Source organism: Lithobates pipiens, unplaced genomic scaffold (assembly GCF_037356315.1).
Source record: "Lithobates pipiens isolate NorthernLeopardFrog02 unplaced genomic scaffold, aLitPip1_a1.2 Scaffold_23, whole genome shotgun sequence".
NCBI classification, from domain to species: Eukaryota; Metazoa; Chordata; class Amphibia; order Anura; family Ranidae; genus Lithobates; species Lithobates pipiens.
Window position 1 is genome coordinate 172844338 of NW_027507785.1, and position 14230 is coordinate 172858567.

General features: G+C 42.2%; 1 protein-coding gene across 1 annotated transcript in view; it reads right to left on the reverse strand.

The window, feature by feature from the left end:
• OLFML2B (olfactomedin like 2B) overlaps nucleotides 1–14230 on the reverse strand; it is a 372183-nt gene that overhangs the window by 180519 nt on the left and 177434 nt on the right. Inside the window, exon 2 of the mRNA XM_077452619.1 lies at nucleotides 7181–7444. Coding sequence (XP_077308745.1) covers nucleotides 7181–7444 — 264 coding nt within the window. The remainder of the gene's footprint in view (nucleotides 1–7180; nucleotides 7445–14230) is intronic.

Consider the following 14230-nt stretch of genomic DNA (forward strand, 5'->3'; position numbering starts at 1 on the left):
TACATAGGATTTTTTCATTTTTTGTTTTTAATAAATTATCAAAGATTTCAAACAAACTTTTTTAATGTTGTCATTATGGGGTATTATTTGTAGAATTTTGAGAAAAATAATGAATTTAAACCATTTTGGAATAAGGCTGTAACATAACAAAATGTGGAACAAGTAAAGTGATGTGAATACTTTCCGGATGCACTGTAACTGTAGGCAAGACACACTTGGCTTTGTACACCGTATCTCATCCAATTTACCCCATATTGCAACATAGCTAGTTCTGGGTAGTGGGCATTTGCCCAAATGGGACTGAACCATGTGAGTCCTGTGACCAGCTGTAGCTGTCTGGCCTTGTTCCATACTTTTTGGATGAGGACATATGTAGGGTATAACTTGTTTGACTTCCTAAATGCCAGGCCCTCCAAGCCACTAGCTATTTCTCTCCGAACTGCTGTATGTTGAAGTAATCTGGTCGAGGGGTCCAAGTCCCCCACCTCTGCCTTTGCTGTCCGGTGCATAGCTTGTGCAATGTATTGCAGTTCTGAGGCTAGATAATACAGCCAGGGATTGGGTAAGGCCAAGCATCTGCATCTTTAGGCTGCTGAAATTGTTCTAGTTTAACTTTCTGGTTTTTAGACTGCCAAAAAAGGATCTATATCTATAGCATAGCATAATCCGCGTAAAGCATGCATTTTTCATGAAGCTCACCATATTTGAATCCACATATTTTAGGCTTGGCTCAGATGAGTGCCGCCATGGGCTCAATGGCTAGGGCAAAGAGGAGAGGGAATAGAGGGCAATCCTGCCTGGCTCCTCTGTGTAGATCAAAACAGGGGGATAACCTGCCAGCCTCCCTAATAACTGCCCTCAGGTCACTGTATAAGAGCTACACCCAAGAGATAAAGGTCTCCTGGAAACCAAACTTCCCCATAATAGCCCAAAGATAGGACCACTCAATGCTATCAAATGCCTTGTGGGCGTCAAGAGAGAGCAGTGCCCTATCTCCAATATTATCTGACGGAGACTGTAAATTGAGAAACAGTCTGCGTAGGTTAATGGCTGTAGGCTTTTGCAGCATAAAGCCAGATTGGTCTGCATGAATGATAGAGGTTATGACCTTATTTAACCAAAGTACAAAACATTTGGTTAATATTTTGACGTCACATTGGAGAAGCGAGAAGCTCCATACCAGTCTTTAATATGAGGACTATAGAGACATTGAGAAGTTTTTGCCTCATTAAAAACCTTCAGTAAGTGTGGTAAAATATAATCAGCATACATTTTATAGACATCAATGGGTATCCCATCCGCGCAGTTAGGAAACAAACTGGTCACCAACCATAGTTCCTCAACAGTGAGAGAAGCATCCAAAAATCTATGAGAAGTATCAGAAAGAGAGGGTAATGGAATTTCTTGGATATAGGACTGCAATGAATCCTCAGTGTAGTCACTTTTGGACTGATACAGGGCAGAATAGTAAGCTGTATATTCTGAGGTCTGGGGAATTAACAATTTGACTGTCCGGTTGCTGCAGGGCCCCAATTGAGAGGGATATCTGCTGAGCATGTGCCAATTTAGCCAGCAGGTGACCAGTCTGTTCCCCTTTCCCATCGAATGCCAATCTGTGGAAAAATAGTTTCCTCTCAGGTGCAGAGGTGGTAATGCAGGGGAGCGCTTCCTGTGTAGATAACCAACAATTTCTATTCTCATCAGATGGGTCTGCTATAAACTTTTGCTCTAATTAACACACCAGCTGAGTCACCTGGTCCCCTTAATGGCCTGAATTTCCGAGATAAATAGCCCCCAAAGGAAGGCTTTAAAGGCCTACCAAGCAGAACTCCATGGTCAGGGTCTGCCAGTTGTCAGAAATGTTTGCTTTTACATTGTCTGGGGCAGGGAGGAGATTAAACCAAACAGCATTCAGTGTCCAGGAAGCACGCTGCGAGGTTGACATAGGGTGGACCCCCAAGCTGACCAATATGGGAGAGTGATCCGAAATCCCCCTCAACCACTAGAGTGCATAGGCAGAGATCTATCTTTGATAGGGAAGTGTGCATTTTAGAAAAGCAGGAGAAAAGCCTCTCTCCTGGATGCACATTCCGCCAAGGATCTATCCAGTCCTCCTCCATAAATTTCCTTAAGGCAGTACGATGAGTAGTAACAGGGGGTAGCTTGCCAAGATTATGATCAATGTAACAGTTAAAATCTCCAAAATGAATATTGGTAAATCAGGATAACCCAGCTGGTACATCAACAAAGTTACATAGTTAGTAAGGTTGAATAAAGACACCAGTCCATCCAGTTCAACCTGAGAAATAGCACGTAAAATTTCACCTTTGAAAGGAGGAGGGATGTACACAAATGCTAAAATAAATTTCAAAGTATATATGCAGAAAGCTAAAAAAAACATATCTCCCTTCTGTATCTATGGAGTGGTCCATTTCATGGAAATCCAATGAGTTATGAACTAACATGCTTACACCCCCAGAGTAATTAGTGTGGGTAGAGTGGTACACTTTCCTCCCCCAGGCAAAGTTTAGGCATGATACAGGGGTTTATTTTCTAAAGGCAAATCCACATTGCACTGCAAGTGCAGTCCCTGTAGATCTGAGGGGGGCATGCAAGGAAAATAAAAAAGAGCATTTTTGTTTGTACATGATTAGATGATAGAAATCAGCAGATCTTCCCCTCATTTCAGATCTTCCCCTCAAATCTACAGCGACTGCACTTCCAAGTGCACTCGCAGTAGTGCAAAGTGGATTTTCCTTCAGTAAATCAACCTCACAGTGTCACTTGAAGGGGGGGGGGGGGGGGGCTCCTGTAGGGCACAGATAGCAGGTAAATGTTTCTGAAGCGCAGTGGGCACCATAGTGCATTTAAGGGATCATGTATTCCTCGAATGTTCCATGATATAACTGAGACTGTCGTCATGAGGGCAAAGAGACATTATATGAGACAGTATAAGAACAAATCCAGAGGAGCCATCCTCCCAGGCAGGAATGCAGTTTCTGAAGAACATGTCTCCATCACATGCTCTTGGAGAAATATAGGTTACAACCTGAGTACCCTTAGTAGGTAATAGGCAATACAGCATAACACTCTGGTGAAGTGAAATCTGCAGAGCAGGGCATCCGGGGGAAGTCCGGAAACCCCTAGACTCCTGACATCATCAACAAACTTGCATATAGAAGTCAAAGTAAATAGTGGCATAAATGTTGTTGGAGGACAACAGGTCTCTCCGTTCACCTTACAGGCAGCTTATGCCAAGAAACAAAAATCAAAAAGTATAAGAAATAAAGGTGAAAAATCAGTGGTACAGCTATTTCTCATGTCCCACTTGTTTCACGATAACAAGGAAATAGTTCCATGGACGCTCTCAGTTCAGGGTGAAATAATGAGTCTCTCCAATGTAGTAACCAGGTTGATACACAGACCATCTACGTGTAGGGATTTTCTAAGACATCTTCCACCGATGGTCTCCCTGCTGGGCAAAAGGAATGCTCATTGACATCAAGCCAGACCATGGTCTCCGCTGCATGTTCAAAGAAGTCCCCCAGCTGTAACACGGAGTTTTGCTGGGTAAGCATTGAATACGAGGCCTGCAGTTTTTGGAGGCATTGCTTTACTGTGATAAATCGTGCTATGCTCTTTTACACCTCTGCTGAGAAGTCAAGATAGAATGAGATCCTAGCTCCATTAAACTGGACATTCTTCCTTTCTCTTGCAAGATGTAGAATTATCTCTTTGCCCCTGTAATTGAGAAGGCATCCCAGCATGAAACGGGCAGGGCAGCCTGGCTGTAAAGGCTTGGGATGTACTTGGTATACCCTCTCCACTGCATAGAGGGAGGTAAATGCTTCCTTACCGAATAAATTTAGCAGCCATTGTTCTATGTAGGCAGTGGGATCTCTACCCTCTTTTTTGGCAGGCTGAGACTAAGGACATTGTTGCGCCTCAGGCGGTTTTAAATGTCCTTTGCACATTGATCTGTGACTCTGGCTAGGTGTGCAGTAGCCTGAGATTCTCTAATCAGAGGGGGCAGTTAATCCTCCACATGACTAACCCTTCCTTCAACCACTGTGGTTCACTCCCGAACTTTCTGCAAATCTTGCCTGATCAATGTCACTGCTTCCTTCAGACCCCAAACTGGTCTTTCAGAGTTTCCACGGAGGCTGTGCACTTTTGTGGTGCCTGGAGGATATCTGCCAGTGTAGGCTGTCCTTGGGCTCCTTCCATGTCCTCCCTGTCACTGTGTGGCTGATCTGCCTGTTCTGCATTGGGAGCTGGAACCTGAGTCACACCATGCTCAGTATCAGGCAGCTCAGTTGAATACTCTGAGTTTACCTCTACCTTCCTTTCTAAAGCCGCAGATAGTTTTTGAGGATAGAAACTCATGTCTCGAGGAGGATCTTTAGCGGTCTTACTCACGGTTTGCTTCAGTTTCTCTGTACCACATGGCCCGCGATGGGACAGGGCCGCCACGGCGCCATGTAGGATTTCAGTCAACAGAGCATCTTCCTTGTTCTTTCCGGTCATCTTGGCTCTAAAACAGACCGGAGATAGCTCCAAGGGATGTAGCAGGCACTGGAGACCAGCATGGTGCAGAGAAAGTGCGTCTGTGAGGCCGGGAACAGGGAGCTCTGTGAGATGCATCTACTCACATCTACTCACATGCCACTCTTGGCCCGAACTCTGGCAAATGTTAAGGCTAATAGGAAAACTATTCCTTTAAAAAAGGCATGGAAAACTGGAAACTAGCATGGAGAATGGAGAGATTTGGATTTTTGAGGTGAGATCTGGAGACTTATTGACTCCAGATCTCACTGTAAAGAGGACCCGTCAAGCACTATTCCTATTACAAGGGACATAATAGGAATAAAAGTGATCAAACAAAAATAAATGTAAAAAAAAAGTGTCAAAATAGAAAAATAAAAGTAAAATTAACAATAAAAACATGTTTTAAGCCGCCACTGTGCCCGCGTGCTCACTCGCAGAAGCGAAAGCATACATAAGTAACGCCCACATAGGTAAACAGCGTGCAAACCACATGTGAGGTATCGTCGCAAACGTTAGAGTGAGAGCAATAATTCTAGCACTAGACCTCCTCTGTAACTCACAACATGTAACCTGTAAACATTTTTAAAGTGTTGCCTATGGGAATGTGTAAGTATGGAAGTTTGGCACCATTCCACAGGTGTGTGCAGTTTTGAAGCATGACATGTTAGGTATCTATTTACTGGCATAACATCATCTTTCACATTATACAAAAAAACTGGGCCAACTTTACTGTTTTTTTTTTAATGCATTAAATGATCCCCCCCCCCCCTCCCCGGAGTTTGAGTTTGTAAGTCAGGATTATAAGATAATACTACGGTGAGCCCATAAAGAATCTGAAGTAGAATGTCAAACTTTTGAGATAATATTTCAGAGATCTTGAATGCCATATCAGAATTTTTAGGTAATATTTGAGGAAAGTTTGAAATCTTAGATAATATCTCAAAATTCTGATTTGTAATCTCAGAGACGTGTTTACGTAGCAATGAGTTTAATTATTAGATGCCTAACAATTGTAAACCTTCTGCAATACCTGGTTTCATATCTATGAACATAAAAACTTGGTATCTAAAGTGTGTTTTTACAGTATAACACCAGAAACTTGAAGGCCTCATTCACCCTTGCATATGGCGCTATGATTTCCCAATAAGACTCAACAGGGTTTCCCTGTGGTTTGGGAAGCCCCATTCACAGCAATGGGAGGCTGACAGTGCCTGCAGTTATTCATGCCCGTTCTAATATATGAACATGTGATGATTATCTGCAGATGATCAGCCCTGGATTCAGACTGTCTGCTTCCAGACATCATGTTTGCTCTGCATGTACTTCTGCATGCTCAAGTAGGGCTGGGGAAAAAATCTTGAATTGGGTTGAGAGGTCAAATCGATTCAAAATTTCAGCAAATCGATTTTTTTGATTTTTTTTTCACCATGACCGGCACTGACACCGCACCGGTCCTGAGGAGCTGTGGGCAGGAGTTTTCAGGCAAGGCTGCAGCTTTGGCCTAGTCCATTAGGCCGGATGCCACGGACTAGGCTGAAGCTGCAGCCTCGCCTAAAAACTCCTGCCTGCAGCTCCCCGGGACCGGCGCTGACACCATGCCGCACTGCACCAAAAAAACCCTCGATTTGAATTGTGAATCAAGTTTTTTTTGGGAGAAAATTGCCCAGCTCTAAATCACATGAAGTGATTTACACCAGCTCTTGTTCATCTCTCAGTTCTGTGATACTGGGCTTGATTCATCAATATATGATAGCAATTACCGTATTTATTGGCATATAACACACACTTTTCCCCCCTGAAAATCAGGGGGAAATCGTATGTGCGTGTTATACGCCGATCCCTGCTGTCTCTGAGGGAACTACATAGAGCCGCAATCTCCTATGTACCTGGCGTTCCATTACGCACAGCCACACCTCCTGGCCCCGCACTGGGCCACTGTTCTGTCTATCATATGAGCAGAAGGCGTGGCTGTGAGTGACGGAGCGCTGGGTACACAGGAGATCGCGGCTCTGTGTAATTCAGCGGCGCTTGCTCCTCCTCTTCCCTCGGAGACAGGGATAATCCAACACTGTGTAATCCAACACTGGCGAGGCTGCAATGATGGGAAAGGTGAGGCTGCAGATGGACACTGAACAGACTGCATTGTTGGGCAATTTAGTGGCTGCAGATGGGCACTGAGCAGGGTGCATTATTGGGCAATTTAGTGGCTGCAGATGGGCACTGGTGAGACTTCATTGATGAGCTGTGACCCTAATTTTGCTTCAAAGTTCTTTATTTAAAATGTAAGTTTTTTTCCTGAAACTTCCCTCTTAAAATGAGGGTGCATGTTATTATGCCGATAAATACGGTAACTGCCAAAGTGGCCTCTCAAGATAAGTCATAACCATAATATTGACTGTCTCAGAATTTGAATTATCTCAGAGCCTTGAGAAATTATGAGTTCATATCTCAAAGCTCTGAAATATCTGCTAAGAGTTTTATAGAATTGTGTAAACTGGCCCCCAGGGATTTTGTGTAGAAATGTGCATTTCAGGAAACGTAAATTCTAATGCTAAAAATATGAACCATATGGTTAAACTGTAATTCTAAGAGTAAGAAGTAGCTAAAGTATGTATTAGTATGGAACAACTACCTTGAAACCATTTTTCTCTGCTTCTTGTAATTTCCTTAGGCGAAAATCTCCCTCACAAGGGTTTAGAGCAGATGGTGGTGCCACACATGCACATTTACAGTCGGGTCCAGAAGTTATAGTCTCCACAGTATAGTAATCTTCTTCCACTGGAGGGCTGTCTTTTTTTATTTGACATGAATCTCTGTTCAGTGGCTTCACAACACACTTGCACTTGCAGTTAGTTCCTTCGGATATGGCTTTGACCTTGTCATAATCGCCCAGCAGCTGTGAAAAAGAATGAGAACTGCCATCAAAGAATGCATGTCGTTCAATATTATAGTTCGTTTTAATTTATCAACAAAATGCAGGAAAGATAGCATAACAATGTAGAGAAGTTAAGGGGAAAAAGATTTAAGATTAAATCTAATTTATACTTATACTCCCAAAACTATCAAATATTGCTGTAAGGCCTTACTCAGATGGGTGCTAAAATCCATTACCTGTGAAATGAATGCCTTGTTTATGCTGCATACAGGCAGCCCATTCATATCTATTGGGGTGCAGTGACACAGCTTCTTCATCAGACCCAATGAATTTCTAAGCTACAGCTTCTTCATCAGACCAGCCTGATGAAGAAGCTGTAGCTTCGAAATGCAGTACCATTCCTTGCCACTGTGAATAATCACATTTCCTGTTCCTGTGAAGTCACGACCAGCTGCTTCTTGTTTCCTGCCTCCTGGTTCCCAGAATTCTCTGGATCCCTGTAAGACCACACCAGTGCCCCATGATGCAAAGGGAAGAAATTTATGAGACTCTGGGAAAATGTCGATTTTCACCACATACTGAACTCATTTAATTTAACCTGTGAGTTACTACTTGTTTTTATTAAATATATGATTTATACTGCACTCAGTCTGGCGCCCCATTACTATGCAATTTCTCATTGGGCTGCCTTGGCCTGAGTACAGCTTTAGGCATAGGTCTGAGGTATGCAGAGTTTTAGCACTGAGCTGTTAGGCAACAAAACTGATTAAAATCTGCTTGAGTTTAAAATGATTCATATACAGTAACTCGTACCTCATAATGGAACCATTTATGTTGTGAACAAATGAGATGTTTGAAGAAATAATTACAATGTATGAAGTTGTATAAATCCTTTCTGTGTAATATCATAACTATTCAGTAAGCATTTCTTCTCAAATTAAAGACCAAACCAAACATGTTTTCCTTTATTAAGGCACCATATCATTTTCTCCTTGGAGGTAAAGCATTTTTTGAATATTGTGCTGACTTAGGAGACAATCATTGGCTTCAATGGTTTTTAGAAAACAGTTGGATCTCTCTATTGTCTTCTCAAAATCTGGCAATGTTTATGAATTGGTTAACCACACACTGAGCTAAAATGCAGGGTATTCCCAGTCTGCTAAAGGGAAATGGGGATGCTGAAGTCAGCATTTTGCAAACATGTGAAACTGGTCTGCAAACCAGTGGTTCAGATGAACTACTCAGGCTTCTGTAGGAATGCTGATTCCCATGATCAGGGCTGCTGATAGGGCAGTACTGTCAGCCCTGTTGTACTGGGCCCGCCCCCATCAGCTCCACAGGGGGGCCCGGGCAGCTTTACAGTTAATTTCTGCAAATTAAAAACTAGAGCTTTCTAAACTAAGTTCTCCCCCACTAATACTTGCTTAGAGAAAGAGGGGGGTTGTAATTACATTTTGCTGGGCCCCATCTGTTCTACAGAGGGGCCCAGAGGGTGAGCACAGCGCTTGGACTATTTTTCCTTTTTCGGGCGCATGTACATAAAGCTTCACCGCATATTGCTCTGCTAGTTAAATAGATCCGGCTGCCACTGCCTTCCCTGGCGGAGTGATAATACAAGGCTCCACTTAGCTCCGCCTCCCATGCCGACTGCCGAGACTGAGGTGAGGCAACAGGCAGCTCAGTGGATGAGAGGGAGCAAGAACCTGGAGGACAGCATGGCTGGACCTGCACTGCAGAGTGAGTGGACAACAGCTGATAGAATCCTCACTGTCTCGTGTAGGTAGGCTTACACACTGTCACACAGCATAGCAGGTCATGATTATCAGCATTATGACACTCATGCAGGCAGCACAGTCAGCATGTGCTCTGTCATGGATCTGTCAGTGTGTCATATTGCTGTTTGGTGCTTACTTTGTTATTGCTGTATGCTATTGCAGGGTTAAAGTTTGTAACACACAGTTAACAAAGTCAGCACCCAAAAGCAATGTGACACTGACAGATCCATGACAGAGCACATGCTGACTGTGCTACCTCTGTAATTTCCATAATTCTGATAATCATAAAATGCTGTGAGATGCTACTTTACACTTTCCTTGGGGGGGGCAGTAAACATGTGCCTCCCAATCACCCCCCTTTAACCACTTTCTGTCCAGCAATGCACTGGTACATTGCTGGATTGGAAGGGTGATGTCTTGGTCATGGCTGCAGCAGCAATGATCAGGATATTATTTTTTAGCCCCAAAAAGTCTACACAAAGTAAAAGTAATCTTAGTGGCTAAGAAGCCCCTGGATTACTTTTGCAGGCAGTGGAAGGGGGTTTCACCACCGTTGCTCTCCCGTTCAATCAGGGGTCCCATTAAGGATGTGGGCAGCAACATCCAGTTCCTGGGATACAGTGAGAGGAGCTGATGATGTGCTTCCTACTTACATGGTCTCATATAAGCAAGCCATTACTGGCTTAAACAAACATCTGATCAAATCGATCTTTGTTTGATCAACTGCTTTGGAGGCCAGAGGAGAGACCTCTCCAGAAGGATGACCTGTCACTGCCCTATGCTATCAGAAGGGAGGTTGTTCATAAAAGAGATACAAAAGGAAATTAAAGATACAGTGTACATTTTTTTTTTGTAATAAAATAAAATTGAAAACATTATTAAACTGCCTCTGTCCCCCTGTATTCATGCACAATAATGAACACGTGTGCATATGTAAACGGTGACAAATCTGCAGAGGTTGGGTCAGGTGAGGAGCCTAGGATGGGGTCGAGGGCGGGGTTAAAGGGGGCCCAGACGGGTAGGCTGTACAGGGCCCCATGATTTCTAACAGCGGCCCTGCCCATGATGAACAAAGATGACAAGAATGAAGGGCAAATTACAGGACTATCTATGTTAATAGAACCATATTGAGTTTACAATAGGTTTGTCATGAAATCCAGGGCAGAAGGTTTTGATTTTTACCCCATACAAAATAACATGTGCTTATTATGCAAAAACGACGGCAAAATTTTGTGAAATGTCATCTGTTATCCTTCCAACTAAACTAGATGAAAAATTGCTATATGGAGCGCTGAGGTCACACTGTTTGCAATAATGCTCATAAGAATATGACTTAAATCATATGGAAAAGGTTATGTGTAACAAGTAAGTAAGTTACGTGTAACAATAAGTAAGAATAAGTAAAAGGAGCAAAAGTCTGCTGGTCTATGGTTAAGCTAAAAAAATTGCGAAGATAAATGTGATTTGTCCTTGTACTACAATTTTCTTAACTTAGTCATAGACAAGCAGATGTGTTGGAACAAATGACTCTGTGAAATTTTTTTATTGATTTTTTTTTTTTATGTAAACATCACAAGATAGATGCCATGCTCAAATTATTTGGCAATACAGGTATATAAGGAACAAAAGAGGGGGCTTCGCGAATAAGGCAGGTCAACCTTGGTGACCGATATAGGCACAAGAGCAAACATGAGGGCCAAACGTTAAGTAGGTGATTGCACAGAGGAAACCCATGAAATTTCCTAAACATATGGAAAATGTACTGGCATATGGCCAGTTTAAGGGCAGAGATAACAGAGTCGTATAAAACACAAAGCTATGCACAGTAGCTATAACATTCTTGGATGTTTGCACACGTCTCACATTTGCATAGCTCAGTCCTTCTGCTGCTTTACCCCTTTATCTGCCAGATTAAACATTTTTACAACATCTGACAGATCTGCTTTCTACTTCCTTTCATTTAGTAACAACATTACAGTTCACAGTTTGTCTAAGTGAGGACTAGGTAAGAGAATATTCATAACAATGCACCACAAACAGTTTAACACAATGTACATTTGGTTCACATCTGTGTGGTGTGTGTTAAAATGCCTGCACATTAGGGTGCTCTGTCCAAGTCTATTGAGGTGCTATTCAAAATGAATGGCATAGCAATGAAATGCACTGCACTCAAGTTTATGATTTAGTGTGTGTTTGTGAATCAGCCCTAATGCCGCGTACACACGACCGGACTTTTCGAGGGACTAGGTCTAGCGGTCTTTCCGACGGACTTTCCGAATGAACGGACTTGGCCACACACAACCACACCAAAGTCCAACGGATTCTAACGTGATGACGTACGACCGGACTAGAATAAGGAAGTTCATAGCAAGTAGCCAATAGCTGCCCTAGCGTCGGTTTTTGTCTGTTGGACTAGCATACAGACGAAACTGATTTCTTGGTCCGGGGGAGTTCTGGTGGAAAAATTTAAAACATGTTCTATTTCTAAAGTCAGACAGATTTTTGGCAAGCAATGGTCCGGTGGAGCCCACACACAATCGAATTGAAACGAGTCAGTCGGACCTTTGCTGTCAAAAAGTCCGGTCGTGTGTACGCGGCATTAGTCTTGAGAAAAATAATTTATATTTACTGAGTGTAAGATGACAAGGAGTGGTGGCAATGTACTAAGGAATCGAGTGGTTAGTGGGGAGCAGCTCGGAGTGAGCACATTATGCAGATGATTTCTGTGGTGGCCATTTCCGAACAGTTCTTCACCAAGCCCGCTAAATACTCATTCTTTTAAAGAAAACATGTGTTTAAATAAAACTCCAGGGGGCAATTGCCTGGCTTTCTTTGGTTTCAATACTCTGACACTGACCTAATGGAGGCATGCCAATTAGAAATTCAAAGTGAGGCCAGAACTTGTGATTTGCATGCGTATTCTGAATAAGTGGCTCACAAAATATTGAAGCCACAATGTTAATATGACAGCCAGGCAACTAGCATTTTCAGAAGAAATGGTCAGCAATTGCAGCCTTCATGTCCTCTCAGTAAATGTTTACTTAAAAGTGGTTTTAAAACTATGACTTTTTTTCATCATAATGCCCGGCCCGCGTTGTAGCTATACATTGGCTCGCAGGATTGGGATAGCAGGCACACCTACTCGCTCCACTGCACAGCAGGGGTGCTGATGCTTGTGGTCTACGGTCGCGATGACTGCCGACCACGAGCGAACGCGGGCACGAGAGGCAGAACAGGGACAAGTGTGTGTAAACACACAAATCCCTGTTCTGTGAGGAGAGACCGATCGTCGCGATGAGTTCCTATAAGCTAGGGACCACGCTCCGTCACTTCCTCTAGGTCAGTTCCTTCCCCCTGCAGTTAGAGACACACACAGGGAACACAGTTAACCCCCTTGATCACCCCCAAGTGTTAACCCCCTCCCTGCCAGTGACATTTTTACAGTAATCAGTGCATTTTTATAGCACTGATCGCTGTATAAATGCCAATGGTCCCAAAAATGTGTCAAAAGTGTCCAATGTGTCCGCCATAATGTCGCAGGCCCGCTAAAAGATTGCAGATTGCCGCCATTACTAGTAAAATAAAAAATAATAATAAAAATGCTATAAATCTATCCCCCATTTTGTAGACGCTATAACTTCTGTGCAAACCAATCAATATACGCTAAATTGCAATTTTTATTACAAAAAATATGTAGAAGAATACATATTGGCCTAAACAGGAAAAAAATAGTTTTTTTATATCTTTTTGGGGGATATTTATTATAACAAAAAGTAAAAAATATTGTGTTTTTTTCAAAATTGTCGCTCTTTTTTTTGTTTATAGCGTAAAAAATAAAAACCACAGAGGCAATCAAATACCACCAAAAGAAAGCTCTATTTGTGGGAAAAAAAGGACGTCAATTTTGTTTGGGTGCAGCATTGTTGACCGCGCAATTGTCAGTTAAAGCAACGCAGTGCTGAATCGCAAAAAATGGCCGGTCATTCAGCAGCCAAATATTTTGAGGGCTGAAGTGGTTAAAGTACAAAAAATGTCTCAGTAGTAGTATTGCTCCCTCATCTCCGTAAATATTTACCTGAGGCCTCGTTCGATTCAGCGATATGCCCCTCTATAGTAGCTCCCTTCTCTCTTGCTACTTTAATAGGACAGAGAGGCAGTAGTGGGAGCCATTGGCTCCTGTTGTTGTGAATAAAATTCTGTGAGCAGAGAGCAGGGGTGGGGCCAAGCTGCCCTGTGTGTGTCAATAGACGCATGCAGCTGAGCGTGGGAGCGAGCCTGCATGTCTGCCTCATAGCATGCGGCTTGCTATGGTGGCTACACTGAGGAGGAGGGGCTACATATCAGCAGGTAAGTATAATATGTTTTTTGATTTTAGGTAAATAAAAGACTTTATAACAGCTTTAAGTATCATTATTGTGTATATTTTGTTTGCCACACTTATTTTGTAATTAGTTTATATTTATTTAGAATCATTTTGTTTAGTAAAGGTATATTTTATCTTAAAATTGTCTTTATTTAATCAATAACCACTGTAAAATATGGGCTTTATAATGCTTTCTTCAAGCATTACAAATTGTATTTATTTGGTACGCTGTTTTAATAAAAATCCCTTATTTGTTTAACTATAAGCTGGCAAATGCATGAAAATGTTGGAAAAAAATGTTTTTAGATAATCATTTATTTATTAAATTATTTTAATAATGGGTATTTACAGTTTAAAATTGATAAAACAGAAAATGCCACTGCAGCCTTAGCTGACATGGTGATGATGTGATTGGGAACCATTCTGTCATTGTCATTGGAGACGCTGTCAGTGGTAGCAGGGATTGAGAGCCAGCAGATATGCAAAGTGTGTGCTGCTGGCCATTGGAGGAGACCATTTATAAACATAACCCTAGCACAGGCATGTTAAACAAGTATACATTTATTACAAGGTTTGGAATGAAAAATTAGGATTTGTTTGTTAAACTGCATAATATAAAATGAGGGCAAAGCAAACAATGGTAATACTGTTTTAACTGTTGTTTTTTGA